This window comes from Xiphophorus maculatus, unplaced genomic scaffold, assembly GCF_002775205.1.
Source record: "Xiphophorus maculatus strain JP 163 A unplaced genomic scaffold, X_maculatus-5.0-male Unplaced_Scaffold_BN236, whole genome shotgun sequence".
Classification (NCBI taxonomy): domain Eukaryota; kingdom Metazoa; phylum Chordata; class Actinopteri; order Cyprinodontiformes; family Poeciliidae; genus Xiphophorus; species Xiphophorus maculatus.
In genome coordinates, this window is record NW_019369827.1 from 74984 (window position 1) to 99800 (window position 24817).

Here is a 24817-nt window from a genome sequence, read left to right on the forward strand (position 1 = left end):
GGGCTACAAACAGATGACTGGTCAGGACTACAAAGCAGGACGTCAGTGAACGATGCTGCGCCGAACAACAGAACGGCAGCAGATTTGGCCGGTGAGGACGACACGGTGGATCCATGGACCGTTTCAACCACCAACGCCAAGGGAGCCGATTATGACAAATTAATAGGTGAGAGTCCAGTTAGCTTTAAGTCTGAGGGGAGGGATAATCCACCGTGGCGGATTGATAAACAATGCTTTCTCTTATTTCATTTTATTTTGTATTTTTAGTGAGGTTTGGGAGCAGTAAAATCGACCAGGAGCTGGTGGATAAAGAAGGTTTGTGGACAGAAGCCCCATCGCTTCCTACGAAGAGGAGTTTTCTTCTCACACACATGTTTGTTCTTCCAATTAATAACTGACAGATTAATCATATTAATGCAAAACTTTTCACATTATAACTATGAACTTCAGTATGCTCTATTTTAGTGCATAATTTAGCATAATGTTTTACATCTTTTGGAAATAAAAATGATTTCCGATTGTTTTCAGCTCCCTCACTGCAAAAACACTAAACCTCACCAAGTAGTTTTGGTCCAGTTTATTGTGCAAACATCTTAGTACATTTAGGATAAGATACAACTAACTTATGAGTAACTTTTCAGGAAGATATAGGAGCTTGTTTTACGTCAGTGATTCCTTAATATTGATGGAAAAAATACTAGATTATTTCACTTATAACTGGGGAAGAATGTTTTGTTTTAAGTATCATATTCTGTGAATGGAACTAATAATTCTTCAGCAATTTTAAGGAATTATTTACTTAAACAAGCTTCTATATCTTGCTGAAAAGTTTAGTCATTTTTGTCTTATTTTAAGTGTACTAAAATATTTTCACTAGAAACTGGACAAAAAGAAAAAAAAAACTTGGTAAAGTGTTGTCTTCAAAATTCAACTTTACTGATCCCAAAGGGAAATTAAATGTTGTTGTGAGTCATATAGATTTGGTTAATGATAACATTACCCAAACCACGAATTTCAGTAATTACATTCAAACTAATCAAACTCAATTTCTCAGAAAATAATCCTAAATAATAACTAATTAAAATGGATTTTAAACACAGAAATAGTCTAATTATGGTAAGGCTGAACAATATTACAATATCATGAAATAAGTGTCTTATATCTGTATCAATAATGTTTTTGTTAGTTTTTCTGTTTTCAATATTTGGAATACATTCTTGTTTAATCCATAGTTTTCACATCACAATGCTTTTTAATTTCTTTTTTTTATTTCTAAGCAATTATGAGGAATGGAGGTGAAACCAGAAACTGCTGCTGCGCAAGTGACTCAACAGGCTGTTGCTAGGTAACCAAAGAGCGAGAACATTATTTGATTCCACCAACCTTGCTTAGCTAGAGAGAGGTTGAGTTGGCGTCAGCTGGGTCAACAGGCCCGTTTCCCCTTTTTCTGTTTTCGGACACAATGTTTCCTTTTGACCTGTGGTCCTCGCACCCTGCTGTGCCAGTCCATTGTCTCCCAAGTGTGGATTTCAGCCTTGGTGACATATTACCAGCCGAACTGTCTCCAATAGCCATCAGCTAAGCCGAGCAGCGTTCAGCCGTAAAGTTTGTTTTTATTCAAACTTCAGCAGTTTTCTAGTTGTTCTGCTGAGGCAGTGACATCAACGTGTGACATCACGCAAATTGATGTCACAAAGAGCGATGCACACTTTGTGGAGCTAGAGGGCATCACAGAGCTGCACGCTTGAATTCTACGGTCATAACCATTGAAGAAGAGAGACAGAGAGCACGTAGTAGTATCCTAACAAGAGATTGAAAATGAAAGCTTTTCGAGATAAAGAGGCAAATTCTAACACACAAGTCAAGAAAATCATTGAGAAGTTTTTGGATTTGTCCAGAGAAACGGGATCAACAATGAGTCGCAGCAGTAAGACATCATCTTGTGATTCTGGAAAGGAAAAAGTACAACAGACATTAGCTGAAGAGACACAGAAGCCCCATGGAATATTGAACGAAGTTGGCATGATGTCCATTGTAAAACAGTCTCTGATTGAAAGAAATGAGGAGCTGAAGATGCAAGTTCTGAACATAGAACAAGCTGCATTTGAAAAAGACAATCTGCTTCAAGACAAAGACGAGAAATTAAACAAACTGTTGCACGTAAACAAAACGTTAAAGGAGAACAACACCACCCTGGAGCAGAATACCACTGCCTTGGAGAACAAAAGCACCTCCCTGAAGCAGAGAATCAATGCCCTGGAGAAGGAAAAAAACACCCTGGAGCAGGAAAAAACTGCCCTAGGGCAGAAAAGCACCGCTCTTCAGCAGAGAAACAATGTCCTGGAGAAAGAAAAAAATACGCTGGAGCAGGAAAAAACTGCCCTAGGGCAGAAAAGCACCGCTCTGGAACAGAGAATTAACACCCTGGAGAAAGAAAAAAGTACCCTGGAGAAGGAAAAAACTGCTCTAGGGAATAAAAACACGACTCTGGAACATATAAACCATGCCCTGGAAAGGGAAAGAAATACCCTGGAGATGGAAAACACCATTTTCGATGAGATAAACACCGTCTTGGAGCAGAAAAGAGCCTCCTTGGAGGAGAAAAGCAACTTCTTGGAACAGATAAACACCGCCCTGACGCTGAGAAGCACCTCTCTGGAGCAGAAATGTTCTATCTTGGAGAATATCAACACCACCTTGGAGCAGGAAAACGAGATCCTGGAGCAGAAAAATACTGACTTGAAGAATATGAACACCGACCTGCAGCTTAAACTGGAGCAGCTGAACCAGCAGCCACCTGAACAGAAAATCAGCGAAAACATCAAATCAGTTTCAGATCAGCTACAGAAGCAGCCTATATTCAGACGTGTCATCACTGGCGTTTCCAATACCTTCCTGAAAATGTACCAAACAGGTACTATCAGGTACTGGGTTGACACTTGGTACTGCTAAATAAAGAAGTGTGATGAGGGCTCCAAGCTTCATGCTTGAGTATCTGTGGCAGAAAGACTAGAGGACAACAGAACTACCGTGTCAGGGGAGCTTGACACTTGGGGACTTATGGTGGAAAAGCTTAACGCTTGAAAGATGTTGACAGGAGAGCTTGAGGCCCGCAGGACTGCGGTGCCATGGGAACTTGAGGCCATCGAACACAGGTCTCCTTCGTCACCAGACAATTCCTTTGTCGCCAGGTCATCAGACCCTTATTTATCTTATGAACTCTAGTTTTGCTTTTATTTTAGTTAGGCGTCAGATGAGGAGCTTGGTCTGCTGACCCCAAGCTCCTCCCGGCCTGCCTCCAGGGCTTCGTAGCGAGTCCTGTTGGTCTCCAGGCTGACCTCCAGGGCTTCGTAGCGAGTCCTGTTGGTCTCCAGGCTGACCTCCAGGGCTTCGTAGCGAGTCCTGTTGGTCTCCAGGCTGACCTCCAGGGCTTCGTATCGAGTTCTGTTGGTCTCCAGGCTGACCTCCAGGGCTTCGTACCGAGTCCTGTTGGTCTCCGGGCTGACCTCCAGGGCTTCGTACCGAGTCTTGTTGGTCTCCTGGCTGACCTCCAGGGCTTCGTAGCGAGTCCTGTTGGTCTCCGGGCTGACCTCCAGGGCTTCGTACCGAGTCCTGTTGGTCTCCGGGCTGACCTCCAGGGCTTCGTATCGAGTCTTGTTGGTCTCCGGGCTGACCTCCAGGGCTTCGTACCGAGTCCTGTTGGTCTCCTGGCTGACCTCCAGGGCTTCGTAGCGAGTCCTGTTGGTCTCCAGGCTGACCTCCAGGGCTTCGTAGAGGGTCCCATCGGCCTCCAGGTTCGTATTTGGTTTATGTATGTTGTATAATGGTTCATAAATTACATTTTGAAAACTACGTTTGATATTTATCCTTACAGGACTTTAATATAAGGTAGCTATGGAAAGATAGTTTAAATCTCAAAGCCCCTTACCTTTGTGAAATGAAGAGCAAATGTTTCCAAAGCACAGTTAAAGAGTTGCTGGTAAATTAATTTATTCCCATGTTATAGAGTGGGAACGGATTATATCAGGTGGCTAAAGTATTTGGTTCTCCTCCTTTAACTTTGGAAAATAATTTCTGGCAGCTGAAATATCGATTCTCTCCTCTCCTTCCCCCATAACTTGGGGAAATAAAGAGCAACTGTTTCCAAATTCTCAAAAAATATTATGTGTGATAGCATGTAATATACTATAAATTTCCTTAATCCAGTAATCTGTCATATTTTACATTAGAACAGGATTTACCAGGAAGTCTACACTCTCATCTTTTCAGGAAGTCTTAATGTTTGTGCCCTGCTATCAGCAGCTTCCATCCTCTATCAGCAACGAACAATTAGAAATACACACTTCGTGTTGGAAAACTGTGTTTGGTGACTGACTTTTATTTGTCAGACTTAAGTGACAGAAGTTGGAAAAAGAGCGATTCTCTTGGCGTTTAAAATAACAACACAAAACAGCGTAAGAAGACCTCGTTTATTTATTTATTTTACAATTTTGTTATAGCTTCTTTTTAAAACAACAGCTGCCGATTAAACTGAATGTTACAACCTTGACATGATTATATGAGTTGTTTTAGTTGTGTATGAGTTATATGAGTTGTCTTCCATTTCTCGGCCCGAGAAGGAGAAGGATCAGGCCTGGAAAGCTCTGAAGGAGAGAGAAAACATTCTCAAGCTATTAGATGGAGAAAAAGAAGCAATGTTTGGTTTTTCTTCTTTCTTTAACCCACATCTCATCCTGTCCTTACAGACTCAGACAGGAGAAACTGCCCTGTAGTGTAAACATTTATGTGACATAGTTTTAATAGTGTGTAAAATCAGCCATCTGACTCTCAGCCTTGAGTAACGTTTTACTCAAATGATCTGAAAATGATGGTCAGATCATTTTCAGATCATTTTCAGATCATTTTCAGATCTGACCAGCACGGATCGTGCAGTGACGACACTGTGGACATAGAAATGAAGACGTAGATGTGCCTCTAACCCTGAAAGCTTTACGTCAGTATCGCCCCCTTTGCGTCGGGTCCTGTTCGACGCAGCTAAACACCAGCTGACCAAATCCAGCTGCTTCCTGGAGCTTTATTGTAAGAAAATAAAAATTTTATGATTGAAAATTTTGTATTGAAATTTTCTTAATTTCTATGGAAGCCCGTTTCCGTCACTCTGTTAAAAATAAATGATCTCATTATGATATAGTATCTCAAAATAATGAGTTACTATCTCATTATAATGAGACAGTGTTGTAGTGAACCTGGTTGAGACCAGCACGGCCCCCAGTGGGATGGAACTGGTCAGCTCCTATCAGACCAACAGAGTGGGGGACCCCATGGACCCCCACTCTGTTGGGGGTCCATGGGGTCCCCAACAGAGTGGGCAAGTGCATGTCACAATGCACTTGCCCACTCTGTTGGGGACCCCATGGACCTGGTCGCTCTTGCCGAGCAAGTGCAGAAGGTGAGGCATGTTTTGTCAAGTTGTCTAGCTCACAAGAGCGTTTTCCCTCCTGAAGTGACGTGGATGTTTCTCAGGGGGACGACTTTGTCAAAGCCAACGCTTGCAACAAACTGACAGTAATCGCTGACCAGATCAGGTACCTGCAGGAGCAGGCCAAAAAGGTATGACCGTCGATTCACAAAACGGTTGTGTTTAGGTTCAGACGGGTCACGTTCACCCGTCGGATGGCGCGTGGCATTGATCGCCGTTTGACGACCGCAGGTTTTAGAAGAAGCAAAGAGAGACGCTGACCTCCACCATGCTGCCTGTAATATTGTGAAAAAGCCAGGCAACATGTACTACTTGTACCAGCGGCCGTCTGGACAGAAATACTTCTCCATCATCTCCCCTAAGGTTGGTTCCATGAAACGTGAACTTCGAGTTCTGTCACCTTCATTCATTTTATGCATTATCTAACACACCCGGAGGGGGAGTCTCTGTAGGGAGCTCATATGAATACCTAACATGACTCAGCAGTTCTGTGTGTGTGTGTGTGTGTGTGTGTGTGTGTGCGTGTGTGTGTGTGTGTGTGTGTGTGTGTGTGTGTGTGTGTGTGTGTGTGTGTGTGTGTGTGTGTGTGTGTGTGTGTGTGTGTGTGTGATGTCGCAACAGTTGCAGTTCAAAATTTAAACTCTTGGCAGAGAGTTTTTGTCCTCGTTATTTACCAGGAGAGTTCAGTGTTTTAGCAGCCGCTTACATTTCACCCCCAGCTGTTGCCGACAAAGGATGTGAAGTCATCGGTTCAGTTGTTGCTAAGTTACAGACGCGAATTAGTAAATGCATAAGAGACATTGTGCAGGAATAAGTGGGATAAAATACATCACTCAGAGCGACAACCCTGGAGTAAAATTTGTCCAGTGGACAAAAATCTCACGTCCAGTTGGCAGCCGAATTTTTATTAGGTTAGCATGAGACTGTTTTTTTTTTATACAGAGTCATCTTGTTTTATCTCTATCTGGCTTACCTGTTTTCCAATTTCCTTTGAAGGAGTGGGGACCAAGCTGCCCTCATCCGTTTCTTGGCGCATTCAAGCTTCAGCCTGACATGTCCTGGACTCCTGTGGATGAGGTGGAGAAGAGGGACGCAGAGCTCGCCGTCATGGGCAAACTGCTCAGCCACCAGACAGCCCTACCTCCATACACGGGACCCAACTTCAGAGGTCTAGATGAATAAAGTCCCGTTTAAACTGGACCAAAAATATGATCGGTACATACAGATACATGTCCCACGCAGGGAGAACCACCGTTTTGTCTTAGGCTGCCATAAATGCATTTTCAAAGAATGTGTGTTTTTCATTTTCTGGAAAATATCAAACCGGGACTCATGAGAGTGCGTGTGTTTAATTTAAACTGTTTGGAATGTTTTTGCTGTGCTTGTATTTGACCAATCATTAACACAAACCAATGGTTTACATGGGACAGTCATACCTCTACAGCAGTCGGACATCAACACGCTTCGGAGACAGAGAAAAACGTCACAGAATAGAAAAAGTGTCTACATTTTCTTTTCACCATCAACAGGTGCAGTTTCTGGAATTCTGTTCGGATAGTAAAACTCCTGTAAACTCGTTCCACACAGAGAAATGCATCTCAAGTGTTTACTTTTCTTAATTTAATTTCTGGTGTCAAGTTGACGAAATCCCCAAATGGGAGTTTTTCAAAACATTGAAATGTTGCATCAGGCTAATAAAACCAGATTTTCTTACAGAAACGTTCTGTGCAGCACTCAGTACTTGGTCAGGGCTCCTTTTGGATGAAACACTGCATCAATGCGCCGTGGTGTGGAGGCAGTCAGCCTGTGGTTCTGCTGAGGTGCAACCGCAGCACAACAGAGACCTACATCTGTTAGTTCTGGTTTGTCTTACTTACTCTTCCCAAAAGCCCTGTGGGGACTTGGAGCAAGTCTGACTAATACAAGAAAAATAATAATAAAAAAAACATAGTAATTCATCATGATTTGATCTAAAGGCAAGTCCTGAAATATTATTATTATTCTATTATTATTATATCATCCATCATCAATTATTATCCTAATATATCACTAATACAAAGAGACAGCAAGATTACACAAAATCAAAGTGTTCCACTGTTTCGAAACCGTTTACATTTACAACATAATTATTGCTTTAATTTATCTTTTCTCATGATCATGTTTCCTCATGAAGGCTCTGGTTTCAGGCCTCCATGTCACAATGCTCAGATAAGGGATTGGGAGGAGTTTTTTACTGGTTAACTATTACTCTTCCAGTTTTATTCTCTTTTTACTGTAAACAGTCTTTAGTTTTGACAAATTTATTTGCCTTTAATTTTATTTGTCTTCTTTTTTAGATGAAACTTGCCTCACCAGCCAAGTGCATTCACCAAGCAGCAGAGAGGAATGTGGCCATCTTCACTGGGAGCAGGAAGGCTGACACTGGACCGGGTTCTGGTTCTGCTGGAGGTTGCTATGTGCAACTGGGTCTAACTGACTGTATTTCTATATTAAACTGGGCATTTGAAACAACCTTTCTTGTGAACTGGCACCACATTTATAAGCGTAATGAGTTAAATTTGATTAAACTTCACCAAATGCCACATTTGGTATTTAGTATTTAACATTCGGTGGAATTGGAAGTATTTGGTTCTGGAGGCAAATATTTAGATCCAGTACATAAACTGTGGACTACAGTGAGAAAGTGACTGTAATCCAGAAAAAAAGAAAGCCTCGACAGAGGGCTGTTTAACAGCTTTTATTTGTGTTCAAGGTTTGTTGGGAATGTTACATTCATAATGGTTCTGGTCTCATTTTAACAACAACATAATAAAAGAAGATATTTTTTTTTGGAAGATCCTTATTCTTCCATCTCCAGAGTGAATTCACAGTGATTGCAGAGTTTCTCCAGACAGATCAGGATCAAAGTTCTTGTAGTTTACGCAAAGGCTCAGTTGCAAAGGAGTGAATGATTAGATACATTTACATGATTTGGTTAGCTTGTTGAGGCACAACCAGAGTAGTCAGTATCATTACGTCTGCATCCAGCCACTGAGAAGTCTTCCGGAGATGCTGCCCTCTGCTGGAAGGGAGCTTAATACTCGATGGTCACTGCTTTTGTCTTCAGGTATTCATTCAGGGCCTCTTGACCTGTTGACAGAGACGCAGACAGCAAACACACTCTTCAGTCATTATTTTGACTACTTCCCTTTCACACCCACTTAACCATTCCTACTCTTTCACTGCATATCAGTTCGTGTCGGCTCAAGTTTTATTACATCCGAACCCAGTTTGAGTTCTGAGTGACGCCGTAATCCCTCACCCAGGTCTTTGCCAAATCCGGACTGCTTAAAGCCTCCAAAGGGCGTGGCCACATCTGTTTTGTTGTAGGTGTTGATGAAGACAGTGCCGGCGTTGAGCCTCTCGCTCACATACAGAGCTTTGCTGATGTCCCGGGTGAAAACTCCTGAAGCCAGTCCGTACTCCGTAGCATTGGCTCTCCTCAGGACGTCGTCCACCTCTCTGGAGGACGTTGGGAGGAAGCGCATCAAACCAAACCATTCACATGCACAACGCAGCTTTGGATTTCAGCTTACCCGGTCTTGAACTTGGAAACGATCATGATGGGACCGAATGACTCTTCCTTAGCGATGTACATGTGGTCCTGCACATCAGTAAACACCGTGGGCTCAAAGAAAAAACCTGGAACCGCAGGAAAACAAAAGCGCAAATTTAAGAGCTGGATGAAGAGCAAACAGGACTCAGTCGCCATTCCCGCTCCTCCTGCTGCCTCACCGGGTCTCTGGACCTGCTTTCCTCCGTAGACGAGGGTGGCTCCCTCCTTTATTCCCATCTGACAGAACTCCAAGAGTTTGTCCAGGTGGGCTTTGTGATTCTGAGGGCCGTGGTCTGTGGAGCGGTTCAACGGATCGCCAATCTTCATCTTCTTAACCTCCTCTACCTGGAAAAAAAGATAAACAGGATCGTCTTTCAAAGCTCAAATCAGGACTGTTCAAATGTAGCAAAGGCTCAGTAGCAAAGGAGTGAATGATTAGTAAACAAGTTTACATGACTGTGATTGGTTAGCTTGTTGAGGCACAACCAGAGTAATCAGTATTATTACTCTGGTCTCTGTGGATGTCTGCTGTGTGTCTCCATGCTGGCCAGTGATAGATAGTAACCAGTCCGGGGTGAAACGTACCACTTTTGTCAAAAACTGGTCATGGATGGTCTCCTCCACAAACAGCCGGCCAGCTGCGATGCAGTTCTCTCCTTTGTTGAAGAACACGGAGCTCATGCCCTGTAACGCAAACAACAGCCGGGTGTTAGTGCTGCCAAACGTAAACACAAGCACCGACTGATGAACAGTCCTCCGAAGGGACCGACCAGGCGCACAGCCTTGTCCATGTCACAGTCACCGAAGATGATGAGAGGGGATTTTCCTCCGAGCTCCAAGGAAACCTTCTTGACATTACTGACTGCACAGCTTGGGGTGAAGCAAAGCGCACACACACGATGAGAGCAGTTATGTTTATTTCTGGGTTTTAAATTTCAGAGTGTTGTGTGAGGGCGGCTTCTCACCTCTTCATGATGTGCTTGCCGATTTCTGTAGAACCCGTGAAGCCCAGCTTTCGCACGTCAGGATGGTCAGACAAACGCTGGCCCACCAGAGCGCCTAAAAGGAAGACGGAAGTTTCAGAAAGCGTCTCCGTCTTTCCTTTCGGGAATGGAACAAGTCTGAGATACGTGAGTGTACCTGAACCAGGCAGAATGTTAACCACCCCTTTGGGCAGTCCCGCTCTTGCTGCCAGTTCAGCAAACTTGAGCGCTGTAAGCGGAGTGACCTGGAATCAAGAGGATGCGAAAGTCTGAAACACCTTCAGGGTTTCCCTCTCTCTTGGTCCGGAGTGTAAAACGTGGATCCTACCTGAGCTGGTTTGAGGACGACGGTGTTTCCTGCTGCCAGGCAGGCTGCGGTCTTCCACGCCAGCATCATCAGCGGATAGTTCCACGGAATCACAATGGCACACACTCTGACGAGAGCAAGGGGAGCTTATCTGGGCTGACTGACTGTAACCATCACACAGCACACAGACTGGAGATCTCCAGATGTACTGATGTCTCATTGAAGGCCATGTTTGCTGTGTGTCTCTCAGACTAGTTTATTTCTGCAATATTTTGACTGAATTTACTTGGTAGAAAGTGGCATAGGTGACACTGCTTCGGTGGTGGCTATATTCCGGGTCTTACACGGTTTAATAACCAAAAACATAATCATTTTGAAAATAGTTATCTACAAACAGGTAATATAACAAACACATTGCCCAGAACACAGGCAATGGCTTTCCCAAAACAGCAGCAGAGGCAGCTGCCAGAAGCTGACAGTACTAAGCTGTGGCAGCTTCCGGTGCCACTGGACGAGCCATAATTAGCTGCCACTGCCACAATTTGAGCTCAGCAGTTCTACAAGAAGTTCCACTCTGAGACCTGGTTTCAAAAAGTGCTGGTGTCAGAGATTCTGGTCACCCGAAGGGTTGTAAACAAATGGCTGGACGGGAATTGATATGTTACGGTTTCACTGATGGCTGACTCCATGTAAGCAGGTCTTATCTTTTTAAAAATGTTGATGGTATAAAGTGTATAATCGTCACAGCTGTGAACATCCAGGTACCACAGCAAGCCAGAAACAGTTCTGGGGGGTTTTGAACCTCTGAACATCTTTCATGCAACTTGAATAAGTTCAGCATCTTGAAGTTATTCTTAGTGTTTATATGATTGTAAAAGTAAGTGGTAAATAAGGCATTGTGTTAAGAAATGAAAAAATATTTGAAAAAAAAAAATCCTCACCCAATTGGCTCCTTCTTGGTGAAAGTCAGATTACGATTGGGTCTGGCCTGGTTGATGGGAATGGTGCTGCCCTGGAAGAAAGTTACATTATTTTTAAAAAGGGGAAATTAGAAGTTTTAGTTACAGATGTGCAAAGATTTTTGTATCTGAAGATGGGATTTGGCTGATTCTTATAAAGTCAGCTGTCTTACCTGGATCTTGTCACACCAGCCAGCAAAATAACGGAACGTCTGGATGGACATGCCCACATGAGTCTTGAGGGCCAAAGTGTAAACGGCTCCAGAGTCCATAGCTTCAATAGTAGCTAACTCATCCTGGTGTTCCTCCATCAGGTCCGCCAGTCTGTGGGAGGAGTTGGAGGAAAAAGCAGAGTCTAGAATGCCAGGAATTATGTTTGATACTGTAAATCAGTCAGCAAGCAGAGCAGTCTGACAATGTCTAAAGTCTGTCAGCTTCACCTGCATACAATATGTCACCAGTGTTATGGATGAACGAGTTCAAATACATATGTTGATGACTAAAAGTCGCATATTTGACAACTTTGAAATGAATGATGCTGAATGATGGTGGAGACTGGGAAGGTAACGCAGATCCTTATTTAACGGCGCTCAGTTTGGGAGTGAGCTCAACGTTTGCATCGTGTTTTTGGACAAACTTTGGACACTTTCAGCCTCAACGTGGCTGTTCTGGGTTTTACCGCATGTCTTCCACCTGTCTCCATCCTGTTTCCTGCCCATTTAGTGTTCAATAAAGGCCACTATTGGCAAAAAAATCTATGTATTGTTATTTATTGAGGTCTTTGAATTTATTCTGATTTTTGAGTGAAGGATATCTGTGTTTTCATCTTGGACCTATGCACTCCTTCTACAGACAGGCTTAGCACGATAGATGGACGGAACTGGTTTATCTAACATCGTCCAACGGTCACAAAAAAAACATGCCTTATAAATATTACTTTGTCATTATAAGGCATTGTTCTGAGTTATTCTTTACACTAAAGTTTAGAATTAAGTAGAAACCAAGCTACAAGCCAGATACATTAAATGCTAAATGTAAAATGTAGCATACCTTAGATACCAAGCATCATCCAGCACTACTTACTTGTAGATGAGTCTTCCTCTGTCCCTTGGGTTCATCTTGCCCCACTCCCCCGATTCGAACGCCTCCTTAGCAGCAGCGACTGCTTTGTCCACATCACTGATCTGGGCCAGAGACACTTCACAGATGGCCTGTAAGACACATCACTTGTCTAGATTTGCTCGTCTCCTGGTGGCGGCGCGTCGGGAGTAGACCCATTGAGTTAGTTCTGATTTTTAGACTTTTGGTCATATTTTTTGGTTGAGACGACTGGACTGTTGTCTCTTCCAGGTCCGGATGCTGTGCAGTTGGAGGAATGTTTACTCTTACTTTCAGACAGTTGCTACGATGTGTAGCCATGGTAACAAGGTATTGTTATTTTTGGTTACAAGTGGGAGCAGCTGATTAGTGTCTCAAAAACTGAACTAGTACCTGAACTACGACCCCAATATTGGGCATTTCTGCTGCCCATTATTGAGCTGTTAGCATGGCATGAAAGTCGTGGTTGCTCAGGAAGGGCAGTTGTGGCTACGGTGTAGCTGAATGCTATCAGTGTGTGAACATGTGGATGACTGCGTGCAGCGTAAAGAGCTTTGTGGTCCTCTGACTTAATTTTATATTTATATTTATACTCCGGAGTAACCTCATAACATTGGAACCTCAAAACATTGTTCTGAGCTGTATGCAACGAAATTTCGTTCTGTATACACCCTGTGCATGCAAAATGATAATAAAGTCAGTCTAAGTCTAAGTTAAGAGCTGTACAAGTACTGCTACTTGTCTTTGAAGATACTTGGATGATATGAGTTGAATTTCCCAAAGGGCAACATTTAATTGCCAGTACAGGTAACACAACCAATGAAAGAAATCAGCCAGACCGGCTCTGCTCGGTTAGAATCTCTCTTTAAAGAGGAAGATGTCATGCTGTTCATCTCTTACCGTGCCATCAGTGGGGTTGATGGTCTTGTAGGTCTTTCCGCCATCTGCATCCACAAACTCTCCGTTGATAAACAGCTGATGGGGGATCTTTACCGTCATGTTGTTGATGTTCTTTTCCACCTGGGAAGGCAAACCGTTAATGACTAATGCTGTCAGACATTGTTTCCTGGTGGGGTACCGACCGCGTACATAGTCAACCACGAGCTCTTCCTCCCCGTCCTCCCCTCGTAGTTTCCTGACACACATCTGGATGAAATCCTGGAAGGTGGTGTTCATGTAGACGTCCTCGTTCTGCAGCTGGCAGGTGCTGGCGCGAAGCTTCACTTCCTCAACAAGCCTGGAGGTTAAGAGAGAGACTTGTATAAAAATATATATATAAAGCTTCCTTTAAAGAATTAATGTTAACAAAGACTTCTAGAATGTTAACTAGAAGGTTTTTTATTATTATTATTATTTTAGGATTTGGCCAATAACAATAGGATATCCATATCAAAGCTTCTTCAACGAAAGAAAAAGATGCTAGTAGATTTTTGTATTTTACAATTAACATACTGTTGTGACGCTCAAGCTTCATTCGTTCAATTTTGCAAATGACAATGAAAGAGTTAATCTTCCTATTAAGGGTAGAAAGCTGTACTTGTCCAGATTGGGGAAAATCAGCTTAACTGTGAAATAAAAAGCATATTGTGTCCTGAGTAAGTCTGGATGAAATCTGACTTCCTGGTTTGTCAATGTAGGAAGTTTAGTTTTGTAAACTTCACTCAGTACAATTTATGAAACTGGGCGGACTGGACAGATCGCCTAAAAACTTTGTGACAAATAATAAGGTGAAGGAAATCTAAATCGAAGTAAAACAAACAAAACATTTGCTATCCAGAAATGATTCATTTTATCCCTTGAAATGTGAAATAAAGAACAGTCTAGAAAATCAAACATCTGTCCAGACTCACTTCTCATTTTCCATACTTACATGAAGATTTTGATTGGCCTGTTTTGGACTCAAATGACTGTAAACATAAAAACATTAGACACAGAGGTTATAGAAACTGATGAAGTTATATATATTATATAGCTGTTTTCTGTCCTGGCCTGTTTAGTTAGGTTAGGCCTGTTGAGGTTACTTTAGGTTGTTGTTTTTTTAAGGAAAACATGAAAATATCTCATCTCTGCAGCAAACAAATTGCTATTAAGAATGTGTATCAATCAATGTTGTTGCTTTTAAACTGTTTCGTAGTTTGTTTTAAACTTTTGCTTTGGTGTGACCAGGTTGTCGTGTGTTGCATATTTCTGCCCAGGTCCCTTTTGAAAATGAGATCCAGCTCTCAATGGGTTAAATAGAGGAAATAAAAAAATAATAATTCCAGTTTCACTGTTATCATAATTTATTGTGTCCACGCACCTTAAGCACCTTATTTGGCCGTGTGGCAGTTTGACGCCAAACAACGCGAACAGTCTACGAGAAAACTGGAACATAATACGTCGTCGTGCCGTTATGTTACAAATAATCGTGGTCATGTGAAATATTTCGTATATATACGATATATACCGATCGTCACCGATATCTCTTGTCCGCAGCATACGCTCCTCCAACACGAATCAGGTGAACAAGTTGACCATGGCCTCCAAGCAGTCGACTGTCCTCATTCAGGGGTCCGGCAGCAGCGGCAGCGACATGTTGGAGGGCCCCAGGGGGCCCCGGCGGGCGGAGGACAACGAGCAAGACATGGTCCAGTACAGCTACTCCTTCTTCCACTTCATGCTCTTCTTAGCTTCCCTCTACATAATGATGACACTCACCAACTGGTACAGGTCAGTGACCCCTGCACTCTTAAACATTTAGCTCGACTTTAAAGTTTTCATTGGGGACAATTTGTTCACCTGTTGTAGAAATGTCTCATTAGAAAACTTATGTCTTTGTGTGTGATTCTCCATTTCACAGCCCAGACGCAGACTACACCATAACAAGCAAGTGGCCAACAGTGTGGGTAAAGGTCTCCTCGAGCTGGTTGTGTTTGGCCCTTTACATTTGGACCCTTGTGGCCCCTATGATTTTCCCCAACCGAGACTTCAGCTGATGCTGTGACGAGGGACAGAATAATTTCTTGTGGAGATGGACCTGGAACGGCGGATCTGTCTGACCAGGATTTGTTTGTAGAGAATTGGCGATCAGGTTAAGTGTGCCAAAAGATGAGCAATCCACGGAAACATCTGTTGTGTCATATACAGCTTGGGGTTCTCCTTATGTACCATTTAAAGGGTGTATCTCTGCACTATGCATTTATTTATTTATATACAGTATATACTGTATATCGTTTGTGTTTTTGACCTTAAAATAAGAAGTACGCTGCTCTTAGGGAAGACAAAACCAGAAATATGACATGTATTTTTGAAGAGCTTAACATACACCTAAGAGAGAATAGAGTCTAACAAGAGAATAATAACCCAGAAGTCAACATGAGAGCCTAGTGGCTTCCTGTAGTCAAGAAGGGGAAGTGGAGAACTACAGCCAGATTAAGTTAGGATTTTTATCAAGATTTGACAGCTAATAATCAGAAGGATAATGTTACTTGGACACGTGGTGATGGGCTACTGCTGCACGTAGGCAACGCCTGATACTTTCACGGCCTTGAGATGTTGCTCAAGGCCGTGGGACTGAGTCTATTCCCTCGCTCCCTTCCTTCCAGACTGCTTTCAAACTAGTTTATGAAATCAGAAACACATGGCAGTTTCTGAGTTCAGAAACATGCAGCTTACAAAATATTCTATCCCAGACATGATAACGAGTCTTATCGGCCGCCTGGTGCATTCCACAGAGCTATCACTCCTAAACTGCCTGAGACTGGCCGCACAGAGCTCTCCCCACCTGTCTTATGACCCTGCACAGAGTTAAAATAGCAGGTTTAATGACCCGAGATTAACACACATCCCATACAATATTTTCAGACTCAAACATGCTCAGTTGGAAGATTAATACTTGAGCACCAACTATAAAGCCTTAAAAATGCAAACATTTTAAAAAGATTTCAAAAAATAAGCATTACTTAGCCTGGTAGGGGCACAAGTAAAGCCTGGTGACCCGCCAGGCTTATAATAGACTGGGGGAAACCCTGTTATGCTCAAGATTTTTCTGATTAGTTTTCATGTTTTTTATATAGTGATCTACAAACATTTTCAAATGAGTGTATGTGGCCTACACACTTTTAAGAATAGAATAGAAGTACTTTATTCATCCCAGCAGGGAATGTGATCTAACATGAAACGCCACTAATTACACTAATTTTGGTTAAATTGTGGAATATTGCATTTAATTTAAAATGCTCTAATAATTAGACTATGCGTTGATTAAATCGTTTTAATCAAAAGATTTAATTCAATCAAAACAATTTAATGTTTTGTTGTAGGCGAAAGCATTAAATTGAAGCCTACTAGAAACAACGATAACTCAATCTAATATTTCCACTAAACAGAGTCTGGAATGTTCAGTCAGCTGCTGTATTTTTTGTTTTGTGAGATGAGAAAACCGTTTGTGTACATGTTGAGAAGAGAAATATATTTTCATTAACAGCTTTATGGTTTTCCAGGGTTCATCATTTAAATGACTCATTAATGTACCCAATGCCCGTGTAAACAGACATGGGGTCTTATGGAGAAACCCTCACAGGAGTGATATTTATCATTTGTATGATTATTATCAATAATAATAATAGAAATGATGGTGATATACATTTTTTGTCAACTGCCTGTGAATGATAATTTGACAATTGTTTGTTAACCTAAAACACAAGAATAATGCTTCATTAAAAAGTGTTTTTGATATTCCGATTATCGAGTGATCTTTGATCAATAATTTTGTCTTTTCAGTGGTTGGACTGTCAGTTATTTGACTTGAAGCAGTCAAAAGATCCTATATATCCCTGTAGATATGATAAAGTTTAACTAGTAATAAATGCCAAGGGCAACTATTAATAAGTAAAGTTTATTTATGAAGCACCTTTCACAGATATAAAATCACAAAGTGCTGTACAATAAAAATCCATTTTAATTTGTTATTTTTAATCTTTATTTTACAAGGATAAAAAACCCAAGAAAGCAACAAGAATGGGAAATCTCTCTAACAGAATGACCAAAATTAGTAATTCAGATCCTGCATTGGAAAATTACATGGTAATGTTATTACCATGTAATGACATGGTTATTACCATGTAGTTACTTTTCAGTTTTATTTTCAATAATTTTTTTATGAGACTGAAATCAATAAATGAAGGGTTTTCGTGCAATGCTAAATTAGAAATCAATTACCTTTTGGATTGATTAACCTATTGGAGTGATAGATCTAATAGTATTTTGTACTACCAAGATGGCAGCCTAAAACCCATCACCCTCACTGGTTGTTGGCTTAAAATGGACATGCAGAAGCTAGCAATTCTTTGGTTTAAAACCCTCTTTAAAGTCCACGTGTACTTTAAACACCTTAACAGCAAAGTTAATTGTTTATTAGCATCAACATTAGCAGAGATTTTGGCTTCTACCGTTAGCGGATAATGGACTCAACTGAGGTTAGTTAAGGGTTATTTTATGTAACCGAGTAATAAGAATAAAAAGCTCATGTTGGATGATTAAAATAAGTCAATAACCATCTAAAGTGCTTAACACTACAGACACTTCAGACACTCAAAACAATATTCAAATAATTTATCATATCTGCAGTAATTCCTTCAGTGTTGATATCTGTATTCCTGACAAGTTCCTGTTTTGCATTAAATTATGGAAAATAATATCACTGCTGCTGCGTCGTTTCTCAACCTCATTCCATTACGGTTTTCCGTGGTTTCTGTGGGAAATTTGAACACTTCTGTAAGAATAACAGAACAAATAGTTTTCGATGCTGTTGAAGCTCTCTGCAAACCAGGAATTTGACTTTAAGACTCCTGCTTGTTGACCACCCAGCCTCTATTCCATGTTAATCAAATTTATGCTCTTTGGGGATGAGTCTGATCTATACACTGTAATTGGATCAAAAGGTGTGGGAACTTTTATCCACACCTTTCTTAACACACAGATCCTATCAATTTCTATGGAACAATAAACAGAGGGAACCTCAATTTGCAATGTAACATTCAGTACGGATAAAAAGAAGCATTAATAACTTGCAACATTTTATTAACAAGTGTGTTTGTTTCATTTATAGCACAGCATCATACAGATTAATAACTTCACCCTGTCCAATCGTTGACCACTCGTCTGAACCTCAAAGTAAGTGTTCGTCCGTCCACCTCATGATCACCCCACCATGGACCTCTTCCTCCCTCTCAGCCGTACCTCGTCAAGCTTTTTGATGACTGACGCCGACATCTTGGAAGTGGCAGCGTAGCTCTTTAGCAGCTTCTCAAACAGCACGTCTGTGTCGGGGTGAGTACTGAGAAAAGCCTTCTCCAGGACAAACAGATCCACGCCCTTGTCCTCGGGCAAAGCCGAAATGTAACTCAGGCCGAAGTCGATGAAGACGAGCTCCGGTTCCGTGGCCTCTGGCCGGTGCCTCAGCAGCATGTTGGAGGTGGTCAGGTCGCCGTGGATGACGTTCTCGTCGTGCATTTTGGCTAAGATCCGACCGACTCTCTCGGCTAGCTCGTGCAGACCTCGGTCTGCGCAGGAGTCGCGCCGCTGAACGGAGTTGATGTGGTCACGCAGAGTCGAGGAGCCAACGATTTCCTCCAAGAAGATGCAGTGGTACTTGTAGTCCACGAAGTAGACAGCTGGAGCCGGAATACCTGATGAGGAAAAATAAAACATGGTCAAGTACATTACATCAGTCTGTTTAAAAAAAAAGAGTTTCTTTTGTTTTGTTTTTGTAAAACTATTTTAAAAAAATATTAATTCAATCTGAATATAGAACTCAAAATATTGGGACAAAATTGGGCAAACAAAAACTGACAGTGAATTTTCTTAAGAAAATTTATTTATGAAAGACAGCAACCTAAGAGGTTTATGTGTTGCTATATTTCACACATGTTTAAGTTTAATAAGGTGAGAGAAGAAATTAAATTCTGTTTTTTTTAATTGAGCATATAAAACATAGCCTTTCATGTTATGAAAAGACGGTCGGCCATCTTGATGCAATAGAAAACTCGGGTTTATAGGAGAATGGCCGCTTATCAATTAATCGTTAGTCAATTGATAAGATCAATCAACTGCAGATTAACTACATGGATGTTTACTTGGAAGTTTTGTTGTTGTTGTTGCTTGTCTAATGTTTCGACTAACTGTAACGCTATTTATTTATCTATTTGGGCAGAGACCACGTACAACATTTCATCAACCTTTTAAAAGAAGAGATGCCTGATACCAGGCTATAGGGAAAACACTAAAATATGATTTAACAGATCATGGTTTAAAGCCAGTCTACACACACACACACACACACACACACACACACACACACACACATACTGGTTTTGGTGGATTAGAGGGACACTTTTTTCAAACCAGTTTTTTGCAACACTAAACAGTCACCCCTTTCCACTTGTGCTAGGAAGACCTACTAAGTTGTCAAAAATCTTGTTTGAGTTACACAACATAGATCTCACTTGAAAATTTAGATACACACATCAGAACTCAAAATACAAGAACCTGACCCAATGCTGTATTAAAAGGACAAACGATAATGAGGTGCTTGGCTCCGCCCATGACACCAACAGTAATTGTCAGGGCCAACTTTATTTATCAGGACCACGGCATACACAAACATGAAATGTATTTGTATTAAGTCCAAACATGGAAATATGGAATATAACTACGCAGAAAGTGGACTGCATTTACAGCACCTTCTGCTCTAAGAACTAGAGCAACAATTCTATTTGTGAACATAAAGGAAAATCTGTGAATGCCAAAATTAAATGAATTACAGGTCTATTGTTAAATCAAAAAGATAAAACAAATTGTGTGAACAAGATGAACTTACTCATAGTATCAGTAGAAATACTGGATTAATTTATTGAAAGTACTTTCAATGTTACACCCTGATTTCTCACAAAATCTCTTATGTTTTGGATATCACAACTAGCTAGAGCAGGATCCTCAGCCTTTTTGCATTGCTGGCATTCTATCATAGTGGCCAGTTGTCCTTTCTTGATGTGTTCACCAAAGTGCCTCATGACCGCAGCAACCTCTACGGGAGACCATGGATGCTTTTTTGCTCTCCTAGCACTTTCCAGAGATGCTAGAAAAAAGACAAATAATTCATTATTAAAAACCAACTCCAATTGTTAATTTTTCTTTGTTATAAATTATGTAATGCCTGTTTATTCCCCTTTTCAAATGAGCATTCATAAAGAACTTACATTAGTGGGACAAGCTACAGAAATGAGCATGTAGGTTGCACCGATGAAAATTAATTTCTGCAAATGCCAAACAGCTTATACTGCTGTTAACACTTGGTATGGTTGCTTGGTATGTATGACTGATTATTTGACTGAATTCTGGAAAAACAAATATTTTTCATAATCTAAAATTGCATTTGTTTGACAAACAGGCCTCAGCAGCTGGTGAAGAACCATCCAAAGCCAAAAGACTTGTTCTTCCTTCTCATGCTGGTTCCTAGTCTTTTTTCCAGTGAAAGAGATCCCACTCAGAACCATCTCACTGATTCCACCAAAATACATTTCTGTACAGGTGCAGCATCAGCAAAGGCCCATTGATTGATATCTCTGATTTCCTTAAACCAGAGATTAACCAAATTTAACATCTTAAATTTGGTGAATATCTTAAAATTAACCAAATTTAAAGATATATTCCAATTACTTTGCTTATTACAGTTTTGTGGTGCTTTGCTACTTTGAAAAAATATAACTATGTGAATGTATTTCAGATTAAGATTGGCATAGAGAAAGTAGTATAAACAGTCCCATTACTCATCACTAAATTAGATTTTCTAGCATCTGAACATTGACTATGTGAAAGTTTATCATTTTAATACAAGGTACAGTTTTATATGGTATGTGCATGGTAATTTAAGCCAGATGACATATTGGATCATGTCTGCTCAAAATATTATGCATAAAGAAGAAAATGGTCATCCTATTGCCTTTCAGTGGTGTGGATCATTACTTTTGACCATGCTTCAGTTGTGCTTTTGAGCTTAAGTAGATTGGTGTTTCTTGACTTGTGTAGGTGTGGTGACTTACCAGAATTTTTATTTGTGTTCATTTTCTGCGGGGCTCTATGTCCTTCCGTTTTAGTTTTCTGTTGAGTTCTTTCCCCTTACCATCTCTGTGTTTACTTTGTGCTGAAAAGAAGAACATATAAAAAAATAATGGTCTGGATGAGCATTTATTTGTTGTAGGTAGGTTCCTTAAACTGTGAAGTCCAAAACACTCCTTTATGGGGTTAATCAACTGAAAAGTAAAGAACACTCGCTTAATGTACAGTAAGTCTGTTCCCAATGTAGAAAACAGTCCTAATTCCTGCACATTACATGTTGAATATTACACAGGACCTGTGTGTCTGTGCACTTCTACATGTAACTTTCATTCTTTTGTACTTGCAATTTCAAAACTCAGTCCTCCTGATATCACCACCTTACATGATGACTATTACACAAGACCTGTGCGTTTGAACAGTAGTTAATATAATTTCAATGACTTCATTTTAGAAAATAAGTTGGTCGTTGGAGACCAATAGTACCTCTGGAGGGTTGGTTAAACAGGATCTGCATGCATCCAGGTCACCAGCCTGATATAGTTCATTTTTGAACATCTGAAATGTAAAGACCACTCACTAATTGTGAGTTTGTTCCCAATGTAGAAAACAGTCCTCCTTATTCCGGGACCTTACATTTGAGTATTACACAGGACCTGTGTGTATGGGCGTTTCTACATATCACTTTCATTCTTATGTACTTGTAATTTCAAACCTCTGTCCTCCCTTTTTAGGCAGCTTACATATCAAGTATTACACAAGACCTATGTGTTTGAACAGCACTTAATATCGTTTCAATTACTTTATTTTAGAAAATAAGTTGGTCGTTGGAGACCAAAATTACCTCTGCAGGGTTGGTTGAACAGGTTCTGCATGCATCTACCTCACCAGCCTGACACAGCTCATCTTTGGAAATCTGAAAAGTAAAGAACACTCACTGAATGTGAGTTTGTTCCCAATGTAGAAAACAGTCCTCACTATTCCAGCACATTACATGTTGAGTATTACACAGGACCTCTGTGTATGGGTGTTTTCACATGTAACTTTTATTCTTATGTACTTGTAATTTCAAATCTCTGTCCTCCCTTTTTAGGCAACTTACATATCAAGTATTACACAAGACCTATGGGTTTGCACAGAACTTAATATTGTTTAAATGACTTAATTTTAGAAAATAAGTTGGTTGTTGGAGACCAAAATTACCTCTGGAGGGTTGGTTGAACAGGATCTGTACGCATCCACATGACCAGCCTGACACGGTTCTTCTATGGAAATCTGAAATGTAAAGAACACTTGCTGAATGTGAGTTTGTTCCCAATGTAGAAAACAGTCCTCCTTATTCAGCCACATTACATGTTGAGTATTACACAGGACCTCTGTGTATGGGCGTTTCTACATGTCACTTTCATTCTTCTGTACTTGTAATTTCAAACCTCAGTCCTCCTTATTCTGGCACCTTACATGATGAGTATTACACAGGACCTGTGTGTATGGGCGTTTCTACATGTAACATTCATTCTTTTGTACTTGTAATTTCAAACCTCAGTCCTCCCTTTTTATGCAGCTTACATATCAAATACTAGACAACACCTGTGTGTTTGAACAGTACTTAATATCCTTTCAATGACTTAATTTTAGAAAATAAGTTGGTTGTTGGACACCAAAATTACCTCTGGAGGGTTGGTTGAACAGGATCCGCATGCATCCACGTCACCAGCCTGACACCTTTCATCTTTGGAAATCTGAAATGTAAAGAACACTCACTGAATATGAGTTTGTTCCCAATGTAGAAAACAGTCCTCCTTATTCCAGCACATTACATGTTGAGTATTACACAGGACCTGTGTGTATGGGCGCTTCTACATTTAACTTTCAGTCTTTTGTACTTGTAATTTCGAAACTAAGTCCTCCTTATTCTGGTACCTTACATGTTGAGTATTACACAGGACCTGTGTGTATGGGCGCTTCTAAATGCAACTTTCAATTCTTCTGTACTTGTAATTTCAAACCTCAGTCCTCCCGTTTTATGCAGCTTACATGTCAAGTATTACACAAGTCCTGTGTGTTTGAACAGTACTAAATATCATTTCAATCACTTTATTTTAGAAAATATGTTGGTCGTTTCAAACCAAAATTACCTCTGGAGGGTTAGTTGAACAGGATCCGCATGCGTCCACGTCAACAGCCTGACACAGTTCATCTTTGGAAATCTGAAATGAAGGGATGTACACTGAATGAGTCCGTACTTCTAAACCTACTACTGAATGAACCTGTCCAGCTGATTGTTAACCAGAACCTTTGTGTATTGACACTGCAAAATATATCTCCTGCTATAAAATGTTCATAAATATAAGGTTAGAATAAATTAATTTACATATGACAGTTTCTAGCATTTTGGATAGCACTGAACCAAGTTGAAATATTGGTCTGATTAAGTCTTTCTCCAAAATCTGTTTTTTTAGGCACTGCTAATCACTTCTTGTTTTCAACTATAATGAAACTCTGTACTACAACATGACATATCCTTCAAAAATGTCTTCAATGCTAGTAAAATGACTTGTGATAGAATTTTCACTCTTATCAATACCTTTCTTCTCCATGGCCAGTCACCATAAACATAAGTGATTTCTTCCCCAGGACCAATATCTTTGAGTGCAAATAAACAAAGATGAGGTCTTCCATCCACCCTTGTAACTTTCAATTTGCTGTTTGGGTTCATCTCTTCATCATTTACCAGCCTCCCCAATGATCCATCCTCTCTGGCAGCATCAACACTAAAATATTAAGTAAGCAATAAGAATAATTATACCATGCAAGGGAAAGGATTTTGCATGTTTGCATGTCGGAAGAATATTCCTCCACCAACTAAAACTACTTTTACTGATGAAGCTGAAAATGTTTACATCACTTTGTTTAAATATAAAATAAAAAACAACCTTAAAACAGTCACATACCAAAGCTGTTGTCCATTGAACTTGAAATCAAACATAAAAGCCTCGAGTGCATCATGGTAAATTTTCAATCGGTTTTCTTGTTCCTTTCTACTTATGACTTCCCCTCTGTACTCAATAAGAATCTCCTTTTTGAAAGCACCGGCAACTGTACACACCCCGACCTGTAGGTAAACATAAGGAGTAAAGTAGAATAAACTTTAAACAATGCAGATCTTTCAAACAGTAGCAAATGAGATTAACATTTTTCAAAATCACTTAATTGATCTAATTTGATGTCTTTCTGTGATTACATAAACATTTGTTTGTCAACAGAATGGTGCTTCTAAATGTCACTCATTCTTTTGTACTG

General features: G+C 40.5%; 2 protein-coding genes, 1 long non-coding RNA gene and 1 pseudogene across 4 annotated transcripts; 1 reads left to right on the forward strand and 3 right to left on the reverse strand.

Moving 5' to 3' along the window:
• Positions 1-8200: 8200 nt before the first annotated feature.
• Positions 8201-13708, reverse strand: LOC102237507 (cytosolic 10-formyltetrahydrofolate dehydrogenase-like; the record flags this gene model as incomplete). The annotated part of the gene is made up of 14 exons (XM_023330154.1): positions 8201-8608; positions 8781-8980; positions 9055-9160; positions 9254-9419; positions 9660-9758; positions 9845-9944; positions 10040-10133; positions 10215-10302; positions 10386-10491; positions 11306-11376; positions 11497-11647; positions 12407-12534; positions 13322-13441; positions 13511-13708. Coding segments are annotated over 14 exons (1683 nt in total), but the record flags the coding sequence as incomplete, so codon positions are not given.
• Positions 13709-14514: 806 nt separating this feature from the next.
• Positions 14515-15700, forward strand: LOC111608016 (serine incorporator 3-like). The gene is made up of 2 exons (XM_023330162.1): positions 14515-15130; positions 15261-15700. Exons 1-2 carry the CDS (start codon positions 14937-14939, stop codon positions 15394-15396), a joined length of 330 nt encoding a protein of 109 aa, XP_023185930.1. The 5' UTR covers positions 14515-14936; the 3' UTR covers positions 15397-15700.
• A 1653-nt stretch (positions 15701-17353) lies between these two features.
• Positions 17354-19111, reverse strand: LOC111608009 (annotated as a pseudogene).
• A 1772-nt stretch (positions 19112-20883) lies between these two features.
• LOC111608013 lies at positions 20884-24106 on the reverse strand. Of its 2 annotated transcripts, XR_002752488.1 has the most exons (5): positions 23653-24106; positions 23185-23256; positions 22718-22789; positions 22359-22430; positions 20884-21602 (listed from the first exon to the last, which is right to left on the reverse strand). It is a non-coding gene; the product is annotated as an uncharacterized LOC111608013 (long non-coding RNA). The 2 variants fall into 2 exon arrangements; XR_002752487.1 differs by having other exon boundaries at positions 23185-24106.
• Between the last annotated feature and the right edge of the window lie 711 nt (positions 24107-24817).

Bases quoted from the DNA above. Each gene is read 5' to 3' on its own strand.
- LOC111608016 (XM_023330162.1), top strand. From the start codon at position 14,937: ATGGCCTCCAAGCAGTCGACTGTCCTCATTCAGGGGTCCGGCAGCAGC. The intron at 15,131-15,260 runs GTCAGTGACCCC...TCCATTTCACAG, and splicing joins ACACTCACCAACTGGTACAG to CCCAGACGCAGACTACACCA.